General features: G+C 51.1%; 1 protein-coding gene across 2 annotated transcripts; it reads right to left on the bottom strand.

Annotated features, from left to right (window-relative positions):
* Window positions 1-191: 191 nt before the first annotated feature.
* On the bottom strand, window positions 192-15088 carry LIG3 (DNA ligase 3). 2 transcript variants are annotated; one of them, XM_041422887.1, is made up of 20 exons: window positions 14948-15088; window positions 14147-14706; window positions 13565-13681; window positions 12596-12784; window positions 12092-12243; window positions 11024-11190; window positions 10323-10400; window positions 10064-10232; window positions 9150-9305; window positions 8600-8731; window positions 7785-7864; window positions 7286-7373; window positions 6360-6437; window positions 5985-6108; window positions 5505-5647; window positions 4674-4748; window positions 3481-3627; window positions 2329-2503; window positions 1576-1667; window positions 192-699 (listed from the first exon to the last, which is right to left on the bottom strand). In XM_041422887.1, the coding sequence occupies exons 2-20, from the start codon at window positions 14685-14687 to the stop codon at window positions 463-465; spliced, it is 2940 nt and encodes a 979-aa protein (XP_041278821.1). In that variant the 5' UTR covers window positions 14688-14706; window positions 14948-15088; the 3' UTR covers window positions 192-462. The 2 variants fall into 2 exon arrangements, with proteins under 2 accessions (XP_041278821.1, XP_041278822.1); XM_041422888.1 differs by having other exon boundaries at window positions 192-696.
* Between the last annotated feature and the right edge of the window lie 1394 nt (window positions 15089-16482).

Raw genomic sequence — 16482 nt, 5'->3', positions numbered from 1 at the left:
ACCTCAGCCAGACATTGGGATCCCAGCTGCTGAAATGCTGTCAGTGGGAGGGGGACAGAAGAGGTGGAGGGGAAAAAAATTACCTGACACACAAATGACCTTGGCACCACAGCCAAGAGTCCCATGGAGCTGCTGCTGTTCTCCTGAACAGGAAGAGAAGAACCTTTGGAAAACAAGTCCTGACAGCAAAGGAGAAGCTGCTTCAGTTTTATTTATCTATAAAAATACCCAAACTTTAAAAACCCAAGGAGACTAAACCAGCACCTGGATAAGGATTGGTGGTCTACAGTGTGGGCAGAAAACCAGGATTCAGCAGTCACATTTCGTCAGAGGACTTTTTAAATTCATTCCATAGGGCTGCTCTGGATCTCTGTAGCTACTTCTGAGGGCACTTCCAGTCTACCCACACCTCCATGGAGGGATCTCCCTTCCCTCCACCCCCCAGTTCCCAGCTGGTCTGTGCTAGCACGGCGCCACCAGCCTGCGCTTCCGGATGCACTCCCAGATCCAGCGGGGAGTCACCCGCTGCGCCCCGGGGTTGTCATCAATGTCCCCAATCACGTGCGTGGCCGAGGCCGTGTCGAACTCTGCCACCAGGTCCCCGTCGAAGGCGATGAAGTAGCGGCGGATCCGCTCAAAGTCCTTCACGGAGGGCGCCAGGTACAGCCTCACCCCCGTGAAAATGTCCAGCAGTGGCTGCTGAGGGGGGAAGGAGAAACAGAGCTTGGGCAAAGCATTCCTTGGAATGGAGGTGAACAGGCATTCCTTGGAATGGAGGGGAACAGGCATTCCTTGGAATGGAGGGGAACAGGCATTCCTTGGAATGGAGGGGAACAGGCATTCCTTGGAATGGAGGGGAACAGGCATTCCTTGGAATGGAGGGGAACAGGCATTCCTTGGAATGGAGGGGAACAGGCATTCCTTGGAATGGAGGGGAACAGGCATTCCTTGGAATGGAGGGGAACAGGCATTCCTTGGAATGGAGGGGAACAGGCATTCCTTGGAATGGAGGGGAACAGGCATTCCTTGGAATGGAGGGGAACAGGCATTCCTTGGAATGGAGGGGAACAGGCATTCCTTGGAATGGAGGGGAACAGGCATTCCTTGGAATGGAGGGGAACAGGCATTCCTTGGAATGGAGGGGAACAGGCATTCCTTGGAATGGAGGGGAACAGGCATTCCTTGGAATGGAGGGGAACAGGCATTCCTTGGAATGGAGGGGAACAGGCATTCCTTGGAATGGAGGGGAACAGGCATTCCTTGGAATGGAGGGGAACAGGCATTCCTTGGAATGGAGGGGAACAGGCATTCCTTGGAATGGAGGGGAACAGGCATTCCTTGGAATGGAGGGGAACAGGCATTCCTTGGAATGGAGGGGAACAGGCATTCCTTGGAATGGAGGGGAACAGGCATTCCTTGGAATGGAGGGGAACAGGCATTCCTTGGAATGGAGGGGAACAGGCATTCCTTGGAATGGAGGGGAACAGGCATTCCTTGGAATGGAGGTGAACAGGCCACAGCTGCCCCAGCCTCCCCCACCCTGCTGTGGCCACTGTCCTGCCCCCCTGACTGTACCTTCTTCCCGTTGTCCTCCATCTCAGATGCTTTTCTCTTCTCCCCTCGTTTCTCCTCGGATTTTTGAGGGGATCCAGTGACTCCTTTGCTGTCTAAAAACAAAAATTTGACTCATGCATGTGCTCTGTCCAGATACTGGCTGTGTATTAGTTGGGGGAAAGAGTAACGAGCAGAAGGGAAAAGTTTCCTCCCCTCTTTCTGGAAAATCCATGAACTACTCTCGCTAGTGAGACACATTTTTCATTGGAAATGGTGTGGGGCAGCCTCCTGCCCCATTCCCAGGCTGCTGCTGCCACCTGCCCTCCATGCTGTCACCACTCTGTCCTCTGTGAAACTGCTCAGCAATCTGCTTCACGTTCCAGCTCAATTCACCTGGGAATCACCTCCAGCCACATGTCCCTTTATGCACGTGAATTCCATCCAAATCAAATTAAACACTGGCTCATGGCCAACAGTGTCACACCAAAGGGCTGTGACCTGCAGAAATGGGAGCAGTGCACACCAACCTGAACAGCATCACCAGGGCTGTTTCCATCCCTCTTTCCATCCCTTTTCCCAGGACATCTCAGAGCTGTGCCTACTCAATTCATACAAGGCCAAACCAAGGATCTGAACAGCTCTGCCCATTATCCCTGAGATCCACATGAAAGGTGGGATCATCAAGCCTCTCAGAAGGCAAGGGCCCAGAGCCAGCCTGTCCCAAGCACAGAGGACACAGCCCCAGGCTCCTTCCTGAAAGCACCATCATCTTACCTTCTGCCTTCTGGGCTTTTGCAGGTGACTTGCTTGGGGGGCTCTTAATACTGCTGTGAGGTGTGGAAGATCTGGAATTCCCATCATTCTCTCCACTGCTGCCAGCTGTGGACTCATCTTCCTCCCCAGCTGTAACACTGAAATCAGCCTTCTCCTTGGAGAGCTGGTACAGCTCCTGCCAGAGAAACAGCACTGATCATGTCTGGCACTGGACACGAGCTGTGATGCACAGACTGCTCTGGTGTTCTCCCCCCTGAAGTGTTTGCTCTAAAGCCTTTTCTTCCTGCATCCCTCTGCAGTCATTTTCCTGTCACCTCTGTCCCAGCTCCCTGCATTCCACCCCTCTCCTGCATTAAGGGAAGCCACAGAGGGAGGAGCAAAAAAGCCACATCCACATCTCCTACAGAGCAAGAGCCTGAAGGATGAGCAGTGCCCAGTGCTCACTGTGGGAAGGGCCCATCTGCAGAGGGATTTGTTCCTCTCTCCTCCCCATGGGGATCCTGGCAGGCCCTGAGGGCTGCATCACTCCTGCTTTCCATGGCACTGCAGCCCTGGCAGCTGCTGCCAGCCCCAAACTGCAGCAGCTCCCCTGAGCACAGAGCTCCCCCAAGGCTGGCACTGGGGTGGCTGCAGCCTGGGGGTTCTGGCCAGTGTCACTTGGCCCCTGTGCCCCAGGATACCCACGGGCACTTCCCAAATGCCTCTCCCAGTCTCAGCAAGTGATGGGAAACTGAGTGAGCACGGAGAGAGGAAAGGTCTGCCCAAGGAGGTGGTGGAGTCACCGTCCTTGGACGTGTTTAAAAAAAGCCTGGACGTGGCACTCAGTGCCATGGTTTAGTTGCTGAGGTGCTGTTAGGTCATAGGTTGGGCTTGGTGATCTCAAAAGGTCTTTTCCAACAGAATTCATTCTGTGATCACCTCTGAGGAAGGCAATTCCTCACCCTGCCACAAGAGCTGATGGAACCAACTGCCCACAGAGACCTCTCTGACAAGGCACAGCAACACAACAGCTCCAGGGCCCTGAGAGGCCTCCAGCAGAACAGCCCAGCCCGAGTCTGGCATGAAGGGAAAACGGAAGGTGCCACGAAGGCAGCAGGCGCCTTCAGCGCATGCTGTGACGAGTGTGAAGCTGCAGGGCCCCTGCTGACCCACCTTGAGCTGCTGCAGGTTGGTGGCCGTCTGCCAGTCCTTGTCGTCGCGGATGCGGGTGCAGCGCGGGAAGCGGATGGAGATCCCGTCCGCAGTGTGCGCCTCGGCCTTGGAGAACTCGGCCCCCGTGATCTCCCACACCGGGGCCTTCTAAACACAGCGAGGAAGCCACGTCACACCCCTGGGCTCCCTCAGGAGCCAGCTCAGAGTGTCCCCCCCCACTCACCCTCCACCCCAGCGCAGCTCCGTAAACACAAAGTGACCTTGCTGTCACCCTCGTTGTTAAAACCGGCTTTTTCTCTAAGCCAGAGACCCTTCACTGTTGCCACATTCTCTTCATGGAGAAAAGCAAGGCACAATTCTTCCCAAGAATATTTTTGGTTCCACATTCTCTGAACCTCAGAGAAAGGGAAAAGACAATTCTTATCACTTGCTGTGCCTGTGCTGTGGCAAGGTAGAATGCAATATGGAGATTGTTTATCCAGAGGGAGGATGTTTTGTTTCCTTGGCCTATTCGGGCTGAGTGTGTGTCAGGACTGTCACGAGAGAATCAGAGTTGAGTGCAGTTCTGTGCAGTTGTGAGCAAGAGTGCATGGCAGATTCAATTTAGATGAAATGTATTTAGTATGGTATAATAAAGTAATTAATTATCCTTCTGAAAAGTTGGAGTCAGATGCACCATTCTCTCTCCCTCACCAACACTGGAGTCGCCTGTGTTTTGTTGGAGTCAGATGCACCATTCTCTCTCCCTCACCAACATCGGAGTCACCTTTGTTTGACAATAGTTCACTAACACAAAATTCTGTTTCTAAATAACACCTTCTCCTTCAGGCATACAGAGCATACTGACACATTCCCTACAACAACAGCAACTTTTGGGTTGCAGTTGTGTTTCAACCCTTTAAAGTCAGATTTCTCATATCTCAAATTTAAAGCAAGCTCACTTCTGGAAGGGATTTAATGCACAAGAATATTTCCCAAAACTGCTGCAGGTGTGATTTCTTCATGAAGCTCTTAGCCTCAAATGCACCTGCAAGATTGAGAGATAAAAACTTGTGCTTAATTTCCCATTCCAAGTATGAGGATTTATTTTGTAACAGAGACAACTTCTAAGTTGTCCTTCTAAAAGATTTATAGAAGATTGCAGAATAAGGGCTGGGAAATGTTACATGTGAAATGATTATGAGAGCACTTACCTTTGGATCTGGGACAATGAAATCTGGGTAGTAGATTTTGTTAATTTTTAGCCACCTTGGAATTTTACTAGGATCCTATTAATTAAAAGCACAAAATTAAAATAATTGACACATATCATTACATATAAACCTAATTATACAACAGAAACTGCTGAAACACAACCTAGAAGTAGATCAGCATAGAGGTATAACAGTGCCTTGGCATGGATGGAACTTGCACTGATCTGCAGCCTCATCTGGAAAATCACAAATATTGCCTGAAACACAGCCCTCAGTTCCTGTCATTCTGTGTGTGAAACAAGAACAGTTAATCCAATTGTAATTAATGGAAAGCTACTCCTTTTCTTTAGGGCTCTACAACCTTGATGCAAATGGCCTTCAGGATGTCAAGGTAATATTAAAATTTAGCTGTTTATTTGCCCAGTCTTGAAAAGCAAGATAAATCACTGACAGAAATCTTAACTCCAACCCCAGGTTATGGAGCCACCAGACCAGAACCTGACCAAGCACTTCCCTCCCACAGCCCCATCTAGTGACTGCCTTTGCCAATCACAACGTGCCCAAAAATCCAGATAAAAAATTGGGATCTTCCCAACAAAACCTTGTCCTAGCAGGAAACAGATGGTGCCTGGCTTCCCACTCAGTGTCTGGGTACAGATCCCAGGCAGTGCCTCCTCCAGGAGCTGGCTGCTCTGACACCTCACTTGTGTCAAGTGGTTGATGAGCTTTAACTCTGATTCATTCCTGGCAGGGCATTTCCACCCTGCAGTGCAGCAGCACCTCAAGGGCAGCTGAGCCCTTGGCTGAGCATCCCTTGGCTCCCCCTCTCACCTTGCTGATCTTCACCATGTCCAGCTCTGTCTGCAGACGTGCCAGGGTGGCGTCATCGTGGCCACCAGAGCACTTGGTCACCGTGCACCACTTCTCAGTCTTGGGGTCGTAGCAGCCCATGAGGAAGATGGACATCATCCCACCTGCACAGGGACAGCAGGGCTCACACCTTGCACAGGACAAGCCACGGCTCTTCTGAGCCAAAACCGTTTTGTGTCTTTGGGAGTCCACGGGGCCTGGGCTTGTGATGGCTGCAGGGCCACTCAGAAAGCTGAACAGAGCCTCTGCACTGTGCACCAGCCCAGCCCAACACCTCCAGCTCTGCTGAGCCAACCAGCCCACAGCACAGCCACAGCGAGGACATGATGGGCTGCAGCAGGTAAGCACTGCTCCAGCCACCCTCCTGGAGGCCTGGAATGGGAAAACCTTGGGAGTTCCTTGTACACACAGATCTCTGACTTAAGCCAGCTCCAGACCTACCTTTACTGCCTTGTCCATAGAAAGCCCCCAGCACCACCAGGTCAGCAGTGTCAGCCATTGCCCCCTCGTTGAGATAATCCTTCTTCACCTTCAGCCAGTGGCGTTTCCCTGGCTCATAATTACCCTGTGCAAAGGAAGGCAGAGCCCCCTCAGAGAGATCCCCTGCTGGGCACAGCTCCTGAGACAGCTCTGGCCTTTACCCAGCTCAGCAGCCCCTGAGCACAGCAGGAGGAGCAGCTTGGACTGGGTGTCAGCACTGAGAGGAACCCAGCGATGTTTCTGGAATGCTCCATGTGTGATCCTGCCTCAGAGCTGACCCTGTTGTCATTCCCAAAATTCCCAGCTGACACCAGTACAGAGTGAAAGGGAACTTGCCTTTATATCCTTCAGCACCAGCCCTTCCAGCCCCTCGCGGATGACCCGGGTGATCATGTCTGCCAGATCTGAAGCTTTCTGCAAAGGAGAGGGATCATGGTTAGCTCAGGACTGGAAAAAGGGCTGAGCTCTTCAGGCTCTGTCTTTGGAGCAGTGGTGCACTAAACCCAAAGCAGCTGCAGAGAAAGCAAGAGGTACTTTCACAACAGTTCTCCAAAGAGGATCCTGTACATGTTCTCTTTGCTGCACACCCAGTGACTAAGCTGGGAATATGTCCCCAGAAGAGAAGCTTAAAAAATGCCCCTCAGAGACGTGGCTGCCCCACTGGCTGTGTCCCAGTATGTCACATGTCAGATTTGCTCAGCCAGAAGTGTCTGCTTCCTTCTCCATCCAACTGCCTTGGGACCAAGAACCACCTTCTGCCCCAAATGTCCAAGCATTCTCCACCAAAGCCAAGGTACCACAGAAATGAGCAGCAATGGGGAAAAATAATGGGACATCAGGCTTGTGCACAATCAAAGGAAAAGCCCAGCATGCTGCTGCCTAAAAGCAGATTTTAGCAGCCAGGATGTCTCAAGGCTGTGTGGCACTTGAAGCTGTCAGTTTGGGAAGTGGCAGTCTGGCTCCCTTCAATCAGGCTGCACTGCACAGCACACACTGAGTGGCAGCAGAATTTAACTCCTCCTAAGAGGATCAGAGTGACAATGGCTAAATCATTAACAAGCCAGAAAACCTGAGGTATGCAAGTCAGGATTATACTGAAGGGGTTGGGGCCAGGAGAAGATGGGAATACAATGTTGGCTCAAGAAGCCTTGCACACAGAGCAGGAGAACCATTTTGCCAGGGTGAATCTGAAGAGTTAATAATATAAAAAAGTCAAGTGCTGGAGGAGCAGGGTTAGGGTTGTAGGGGCACACTGGACTCACTGTGACATGTTTCATCTCTGAGAACAGGATCCTGTTGGGGATCTCCACCATGTTGTCGTGGAGGAACTTTCGCCGTTCACACAGGGGCCTAGAGCAGGGCAGGGACAGTGAGGGACAAGCAGCAATCCCAACAGGAACATTGAGAAAAGCTGTTAAAGGCATTAAATCACTCATCCCAGAGAGCTCCAGAGAGGACAACTAGCTCTTACTTTCCTCCAGGAAGTGATAGGATGGAAATTCCAATGTTAACAGTGTGTTTAGAGGATGTGAGATGAGCAGCTGAGATGCAGCTAATCCCAGTGCTTGGAGAGCAAGAGGAGCTCCACAGAAAAACTCCTTGGCACAGCAAGGTCCCTCCCACACTGCCCTGATTTCCCAGTGAGTGGCCAGTCTGACAGCCCAGGTGAACTGGTCTGCCTGCATTAGTGGGGTTTCCCAGCCCAGGTTTTCCAGTTCATCCCAGGAAACCAGCCCAGCCACTGTCCCCTGGCAGCCACACCTGTCCATCAGGCTGACGTCATTGAAGTAGATGCAGTCAAACACAAACAGGCAAACGTTGGCATCCTGGAAAGCAGCTTTCTGAAACACAATTAACAGCATTCTGCAGTCACAGCAAACAGTTTTAGCAAAGTAATAAAGGGATGGATTTTTATCTCTGTAATATTTTAGGTATCATAAGCTTATGACTCTTCTAAAAGAATCATTCTGAGAATTCGGATTTACACTGAATGTGTCCAAGCACAAGCTAAGAACACAAAAAATGTTCATTTGCTAGGAATGGAAAATAATGCTAAAAATATTAATGGTTTTGGGCAATGCAACATCTGTCACTACTGCTGCAAAAAATCCACCACAATTCTACACACAGCAGATTAATGGCTACTTTTAAGTTAAGCACTTATAGTTTAATTTTCATTTTCCTGTCCTCTTCCTCACCCCCACTCAGTCTAGACACAAGCACTACATAACATTTGCATGGAATAATCACTGCATCCCTGTGGTCCCCCAGGCTGCCATACATTGCTCAAGCCATGAGAAACAATGACAGAATTGTAAGGTTTTCCAAATATTTTTTTAGTATTATTGAAATTAAGTTCTGTTAATGTCCTGCCAGGGAACAGGTTAATATCAAATCTACTGTATTAGAGCAGTAGCTTTTCAATATCAGCCTTCTCAATAATCTTATTTTTTTCCCCAGATGCTCTAACAAGCACCAGAGCTCTGAAATTATCCTGTGATAACAGATTGTGTTTAAGTCAGCAGTGTAATAGCCTCCAAACACAAAAAACATTTTTATTTATTTTTTTTTTTTACCTTGTGCACACCAAGAGTCCCAAAAGGAAGTGGCTTGCCAGTTTTATTGTCAATCAGGAGAACTTCTGAATCCAGAATCATACTTTGCCCACCAGGGAAAGCCTGGGGGATGAAATCCTTAAAATGGGCTACCTTGGGAAAAAAAAAAAAAAAAAAAAAGAAAAATAACTAGCTGAAGAGAGGGATTGAGGGATTCAGTCCAATGCAGGTGTTTTTCCACAAGTATATGAGGCACATCTGCACTTCTATGGTACCCACAGCAGTCTACAAACAGAAAAATGAGGCTTTAATGAACAGAACCAAGTCACCCAGCTGGCAGCAAGGCTCCCAAAATGCAGGGCAAAGAGAGGATTCTACAGCAGACACGAAATTTAATTCCAAGCTCTTAACGTGCACCAGAATGAAATTATTAGCTTTAAGTGCTGCTTTTCCACATTCTACACGCCTATATAAATTAGGAATGAGAAGAAATCCTCCTTGCCTATAGAAGGAAACTACTGGGAATGCAGAGGAGCTGGCACAGGGGGCGAGGCAGTGCCCAGGTGCTTACTTTGTGGGGGAGCACGGGCTTGAGGCTCCTGCTGAAGTAGCTGAAGCGGTCGCCGTTCTTGTGCACCTGCACGCGCTCGCCGTCGTACTTGATCTCGGCGTACATGCCGTTGGGACACTTCTTCATGGCGTACTCGATGGACTTGCAGGCCTCGGCCTGGGGACAGGGGGGCCAAAACCCCGGTGACACGAGGAACATAAAGCTACTCTTAGCTAAGCTCATGAATGAGCTGCAGTGAACCCCCTGGTAGAGCTTTTTGTCCAGAACCTCTGTTAGTGAGTCCGAGTTTGCCTTAATTATTCACTTACTAATATCTGCATATGCCCAGATAATTACAGCTTTTCAGTGCTTATCCTCTCCAAATGCTTTAAAATGTGCAATGTGCCTTCTGTAGGAGTGTGCTCAGCCCAGAAGTAAATATTTAACTCTGCTTTGTTCACACAAAAAGCCAGACTTATTTGAATCTCTAATCCACTGGAAAGCTTACACTCTTTCCAGAGGAAGGATCAACTTCTGCAATGACAGCAAACAAATATTAAAGTCTGAGAGCAAGGCAAGGTTTTAGCTTGGCACTAAAGGTGCATGTACTGAGTATATCAAATACTTGACCTGGTGGTAGGAGATGCTTTCTAAACTGGCATTAAACAACCCTGAGCCCTGCAGAGCCAGCCCACACTGCACAGCCACTGCCCTGGCTCCTGACCCTCTCATGTGGGGGATAAACAACCCTGAGCCCTGAGAGCCAGCCCACACTGCACAGCCACTGCCCTGGCTCCTGACCCTCTCATGTGGGGGATAAACAACCCTGAGCCCTGAGAGCCAGCCCACACTGCACACAGCCACTGCCATGGCTCCTGACTCTCCCAGCTGGGAGTCTCTGTCCATGCCTGGCTGCCAGGAGGGGCCCAACCTACCAGCATGGGCTGCACTGGGGTCATGAGTGAGGCCTGCACGCTCAGGGTCCTCTTGAGCCCTGGCACCTTCTCAGCCTCCTGCTGGTTCTGCAGCACCCGCTCCACCACGTCCTGCAGGTTCCGCGAGGCCTTGAACGCCTCGTAGGCGTTGGGATCCAGAGCATCCAACCTGCAAGGCACGGAGAGAGGGGGAACATGGATCAGCCTCAGCGCTGCTGCTGCCTCAGGAAATGAGCACTTCGGGGTTCGTGTCACTTACACGTGCTTTGCTCCAGCATTCATTTTCAAGTCATGCTTAATTAGCCTGATGATGCACTTCAGGTCGTTGCCCGTACACCTGAAGAAGAGAAGATTCAGCAAAGGTGTGAGTTGAACTTTCCAGCTGAAAAGAAGAAAATCATCCAGGTCTCTTGAAAAAAAGGCCCTTCCTTTGCAGAGGGTTTAACCAATCATGTTAATAGTGGCACCTCAGAGACACAAGGGACTACCCAAAAAGCTTTCCAGCATCTTTATGCCAACATTAACTCTGCCTCAGTGTTGATGCACCTTCTAAAATTTACTTAATTAATGCATCAAGAGTAACTGATCAGAAAATCCTCAGCCTCACATCAACACAAACTGAGCCAGACCAAAAATCTTTGTCTAAATTACTTGAAGGCTTTTCCCAACATGCTTAAGAACAGCAACTTAATTAACAGCTAAGCACCATTAGGGTGTCATTGCAAATCAGTTGTTAGATTGAAGTGTCCTGACAGGCAGGGACAAGTTCTCTCGCATGAACAAGAGCCATAAATGCTCTCCACTGCTGTCCAGGTGTCTCAATCACACCACTAACAGCAGCTTACAGATGCTAATTAAGTTCAGTCTCGGTGGCTCATGATTCATTTTTCAGCCACTCCAGCTTGTAGAGAACCACTCCAGTGTTTGGGCAAACCTTCAGAGGCTGATTCCTTCCCTCACCTGCGACTGATCTGCTGCAGGACACTCTGCTGGTCATCCTCCTTGGTGAGCTTGGACAGCTGGATGAGGAACTCATCGACCTCCTGGATGGTCAGGAGGCTCTTGGGTGCTGGAGGACACGTCTTGCTCTGCTCGAAGAAGATCCGGATGGTCTCAGAAACATCTCCCTGTCTCCAAAAACAAAAGCAGGATGTGGATGAGAGGCATGGCCAGAGAATGGCAGTGCCACTGGGGATTCTGCATGGTTTCAGTAAGGATAAAGGACAGGAGTGATGCTGGGATTGCACGAAGAAATTGGAATCAAACACTTAAGGAAGCTGCCACGACACATAAAGCTGCTCAGCTGTTTAATTTGCCAAGAAAGGTAATTAAGAGTACCAGCATCATCTCATGGCTCTATTTTTCACTGCTGCAGCAGCACAGACCCTTTATTTCCTCAGGATGAATATCCACTTGTAAATCCAAGGATGTGGGACAGGCTAGTGATGTCACTAGAAGGCAGTACACAGCAAGGCAATGAACAGAGATGAAAAAATTACCTTTATTACCCAATTCAGCCCATTCCTGCACCTTGCAGTGAATCACAGGGTGCACAGTCAATCACCAGCTCCTGTGCACAGGGACTCAGTGCACAACTGAGCACCTGCAATTGCAGCAGCTTAATTGTATTAACCAACTGCAGCTGCCAGTGACAGGTCTGTTAATTGAATCTCAGGTTTTGATATGTGATGGTACAAAAAGAGTAATATAACTTGGTTCTGTAGGAATGTGCAAGGCAAAGGAGTTTAGACAAACAGATGCAGCCCACCTCGCCTAGATAATTTTAGTCTTGCTTTCTAAAGCTGTGCCAGGTGAATTCTTATCCTGCTTTCCATCAAACATGATTTTCTACAGGGTCCAGATGGCAGAAAATGCTATGAAAACTGCTAAAGCCAAGGAAAACCAAAATAAATCACCAGCTCCCATTCTAACAGTCAAGCTAAGGAGTAAAAAACCTAAACCATTACAGAATTTCCATAAGCTAAGAGCTGAACAGCAGAAATTGAGAGAGCTGCTGTCTGCACTCACCTGCTCCAGGTCCCGGACCATTTCTTCCTGGTTGCAGTTAAAAATCCTGCTGAACAGCTTTACAATCTGCTTATCATTCAAATTGTAAACTATTTTAATGACACCTGGTAACAGCATCTTAATGGTCAGGTATACATCACCATGAAAACCATCTGGAAAAAAAAAAAAGCACATTAGAACAGTGAGGATTTAGTTTCATGTGCAGGCTCTGGTTGGTTGTGTTCATTTGCATAATCCTGGGGAAAAAACCCACAATTGGGGCTTGGAATTTGTAGGGAAAATAGCCAAAATTTGCCTCTAAATTGGGCATCTACAACACCCTAGTGAGACATTTTTGTCTGAATACGGTATTTGTAGAGTTCACTTTTCAAAGTGAAGCTCAGAAATCACCACAGCACAAGGCTGGAACCACACAACAATCAGATTTGAATTTCCCCTTTCCTTCTGAGTCCAGCCTTTAAAGCTGATCCTGAGGGAGCAGAGAATTCCCAGCTGGAGCCATACCTCCTGCAGATCCCTTCCTGAGGAATTCCTGGATGATCTGAGTTTTCACGTTGTAGCTTGGCTTGTCGGCCACCATGGCGCAGAGCTTGCGGAACTCCCGCAGCAGGCAGTCCTTGTGCTTGGGGTCACACCTGGCTGCAGACAGGCTGGGCCTCTGCGCAGGGGCCTCTTCTGAGCTCTTTGGCTTGGCTGCATCAGACACATCACAGGTTGTTTTTGTAACCACGTGGAGCAAACGTTGAAGTTACCTCTGCCTGGCAAGGTGGGAACGATCCCAGTGCGCTGGCAAAGTTTCAGAGCTAAAATTTAGGACTTTTATAGAAACCTTCCAACTATTTTTACTCTTCACATCACAACAGAATTTCCTAGATCTTAATTCTACCAGAAAAATATGACTACACCATAGTGAAAATGAATTTCTCCTCCCAGATGCCTCTGCTTCATCAATTTTTTTTCTACTTTATAGGCTTTTGCCCTTGAAAGCAAAACATTTCCACAAGGTAATTTCTGGCTCTGGGCAGTCTGGAGCTCCAGGTGGTGTCAGGTCAGTCAGAGCTCACAGATGGACTGTCCTGCAGGCACCTGCTCCTCAGGACAAGTTTTCCTCTCCATGAACACAACTGAGAATCCCTCAGCAGTTTTTTCCAGATTTTGAGCTCCACATGGGATAACTTTAGCCTTCAGTTTGGCTGGAATGAGCCAATGGATGGAGGGATGGAATCAGCCTGACAATGTGGATCATGGCAGAACCTCTGTTTTCTTGGGAAAACTGGAAATCCAAATATCTTTCAAGATGTTCTTTTGAGACTGACAGCCTAAGGAAAGCACTGACAGCTTCTGACAAACCAGAATTAAAAACCCCTAAATCATCTACAGATAAAAACCTTCTGATCTGAGCCAAGCTAAAACACCTCTTGATGTTGAGATTAAAACAAACTGATTTCCCAGAACCAGTTTCTTAATTTTTACCAGAGAATCCAGAGAACTTCTTTGGTGGATCTTTTGTGGTCAGCTGTCCTGTGGGAGTGAGTTTTGCCTGCACTATCACCTTTTTCTTTGGGGTACCTCCAGTCTTGGAATTGGCTTCTGGAAAGCAGAAAGGTTCAAAGAGGCAGTCAGGAATAATCTCATACATCCCTCACCATCGTATGTAGCTCACAAAGCAAAAAGCCTTAAAAGAAGTGGGAATTGGAGGAGAAAAAAACCCTAAAGTTAGAAGAATATGTAATTTAGTAAAGATCATAGAAAAAGGTGGAAATGGAAAATAACTGATGCTTCCTCATGGGTTTTATTTGCCCTTGAGTTAAATCATCTAGGCCTTGTCCACAATCAGTTGTGACAAATGAATCAAGGAGTGTCACTGTAGAAGTGACCATTTCTTCCCTTTCCTGCAGGGCTGAGACAGGGATTGGAGCAGCACCACGCACTTTGTCCCTAAGCCACACAAATAAATCCATGAGGATTTCATGGCAAAGGCAAAGCTGGGTGACAACCTCTGGCATAACTTGAAAATAAGGAGAAAAGTGACCCTGACACTGCCTCGTGCCTCACCTGAGATGTACTTGTTGATTGTTTCTTTCTCCTCATCCTGCAGCTCTTCCCACCCCTCCAAGTCTGTGATGTCTTCGATTCTCTTGGTGGTGGCCCGGGCCTTGTCCAGCTTCTCAAAGATGCACTTAACATGGTACCACTCCTTCATGTCCCCTCCGGACTCGGTGAAAGGATTGGGAACAATCTTCCCAATGCGGACCATGCCCTTCACGATCTTCTCCTTGCACTTCTTGCACCCCGCGGTGCCTCGCTTGGCATAGTCCACGCAGTACCGCTGCTCCGCCATGTCCCCGGCGGCCGCGCAGGCCGAGCGCAGCCAGCCGCCCACCAGCAGGGACAGGGGAAACGCGGCAGCACGGCGCTGCTGCGGGGATGGCACACGGACAGGCTGCAACAGCAGCTGGCACCAGCACCCGCGGCTGACTCCGGCAGAGCGGGAGAACGGTCTGGCCAAGGGGAGCAGCGGGTGAGGGCAGAACAGCGCCGTGCCCCTGCCGAGAGCGCGGGCAGCGTGTGACAGCGTCCTGCCGCCCGTGGGCATCCAGTCCGTGCTGAGCGTGCTGCGAGCGACACAGGGACACTGAGCACCCTCTGCCCGCCGGGACACCAGGGTGGCCCCAGCCCCCGGCCCGGCAGCCGCGCCTCACCGCCTCCGCTCCGCTGCCCCGCACCCCGAGCCCTCACGGCCCCTCCTCGCTCCCAGGCCCTCTCCCCGAGGCCGCTTTCCCGCGCTGCCCGCCCCGGCCCAACCACCGGCTCCCGCCGCCGCTGCAGGCCCCAGGCCGCCCCGCCGCCGCTCACCGAGCTCCTCACGGTGCCGCCATCCCGGCCACTGCCCCGTCCGGACCACCGGGACCCCCCCAGCCCCTCAGGCCCGGGCCGCCGCCTCAGCCGCCGCCGGGACACGAGCGCGCCAGCCCGGCTTCCGTAGAGCCACGCGCGCGCGCGCGCGGCGCACCGGGCCCCGCCCCTTCCTGCCCGAACAGCTGCAGAGGGCGCGGGCGGGCGCAGGCCACGCCCCCTAGGGTCGTCTAGCCCCACCCCCCAGCACGCGCCGGGAGCGTTTTCCCGCCTCGGGCGCGGCTGAGGGGGCACCGGGAGCGCGCCCGGGGCCAGGGAGGGTCCGTGCCTGAGGCGGCACCGGATCCGTGCCCGGGGCCAGGGAGGGTCCGTGCCTGAGGCGGCACCGGATCCGTGCTCTGAGGCGGCGCCGGGACGGCAGCTGGGGCGAGGGAGGGTCCGTGCCCTGAGACAGCACCGGGTTCGTGCCCTGGGGCGGGACCGGGACCGGGACCGGGACCAGGACCAGAGGTGGCACCGGGTCCTCGCCCTGGGACAATGGAGAGTTCCTCCTCCATGAGCCGATGGAAGGACTGCCCTGCGGGACAGCGCCTGTTCTGTGCCATGGGGCGATGCGGGTTCTGCACCCTGAGGCCATGGAGGGTCTCTGCCCTCAGGCAGCCCCCGGTCTGTGTCCTGAGGCGATGGCTGGTCCCCACCGCAGGGGTGGCTCCACTGCAGCAGCGTGCCCTGCCCTGAGGTGATGATGTATTCCCGACCTCCCCAAGTTGGCTTTTCCAGAGCACTGCACCAAGCTGAGGCAGGTGTGAGGGGTGCCCTGCTCGTGGCTGAACCACACTGGCTCACCAGGAGTGCTGTGCTGCGTTAACACAGCTTTGAGGTGCTGTTGGATCACCTGGCCGTAGAAACCGTCCCTCCAAGAGTTGTAACACTGTGCACTGAGCCGCTGCCTTATCCCCAGCCTCATGAAGCTGCCCCTTCAGGATTGCTCTGCCATGTTGGTGCAGGTTTGAGATGCTGCCATGTCACCTGGGCCCTCAGTACCTGCACAGGCCTGAAGTGCTGCCCTATAACCTGCCGAAATTGTCCTTTGCACTGTGTTTGTGTGGGTTTGAGGTGCTGCTGTACCCCCCAGGCTCCTGAGGACAGCCCTTCATCCCAGTACAGGTAACACACACCTGCAGTCCAGCTGTTGGCTCTCTGCTGGTGGCAGCCACCCCTGTTCCTCTGATGGAAGTGCTGTTGTGCTGTGCCAGGAGGCTGCTGAGGAGGCTGGAATGGATGCAGTACACAGCTCCACTGGATTGCTGCCTTCAGCCATGGAAAGGATGCTGTGTGGGTTGACATGGCCAAGTCTCTGACCTGCTTTGCTGTATCTCAAAGGCAGAGTATGAGAAATAAGGTACAGAATTTGCTTCCCCAGCCACATATCTGTCTTTTTGTTGGCCTCCAGCTGGTTGCAAAGCAAGCTACAGGCAATCTTCTCTTCTTCCCAGCACATCAAACAAACCACACTGTTTGGAGCTGGGAGTGTA

This window comes from Onychostruthus taczanowskii, unplaced genomic scaffold, assembly GCF_017590055.1.
Source record: "Onychostruthus taczanowskii isolate IOZ18803 unplaced genomic scaffold, ASM1759005v1 scaffold75, whole genome shotgun sequence".
Taxonomy (NCBI): domain Eukaryota; kingdom Metazoa; phylum Chordata; class Aves; order Passeriformes; family Passeridae; genus Onychostruthus; species Onychostruthus taczanowskii.
The sequence above is the reverse complement of the archived record's forward strand: the minus strand, read 5'-3'. Positions and strand labels throughout refer to the sequence as shown.

Bases quoted from the DNA above. Each gene is read 5' to 3' on its own strand.
- LIG3 (XM_041422887.1), bottom strand. From the start codon at position 14,687: ATGCCCACGGGCGGCAGGACGCTGTCACACGCTGCCCGCGCTCTCGGC. The intron at 7,374-7,784 runs GTGTGGCTGCCA...GCCCTGCTCTAG, and splicing joins GACGTCAGCCTGATGGACAG to GCCCCTGTGTGAACGGCGAA. The intron at 1,668-2,328 runs GTAAGATGATGG...TTTTGTTTTTAG, and splicing joins AAAAGCCCAGAAGGCAGAAG to ACAGCAAAGGAGTCACTGGA.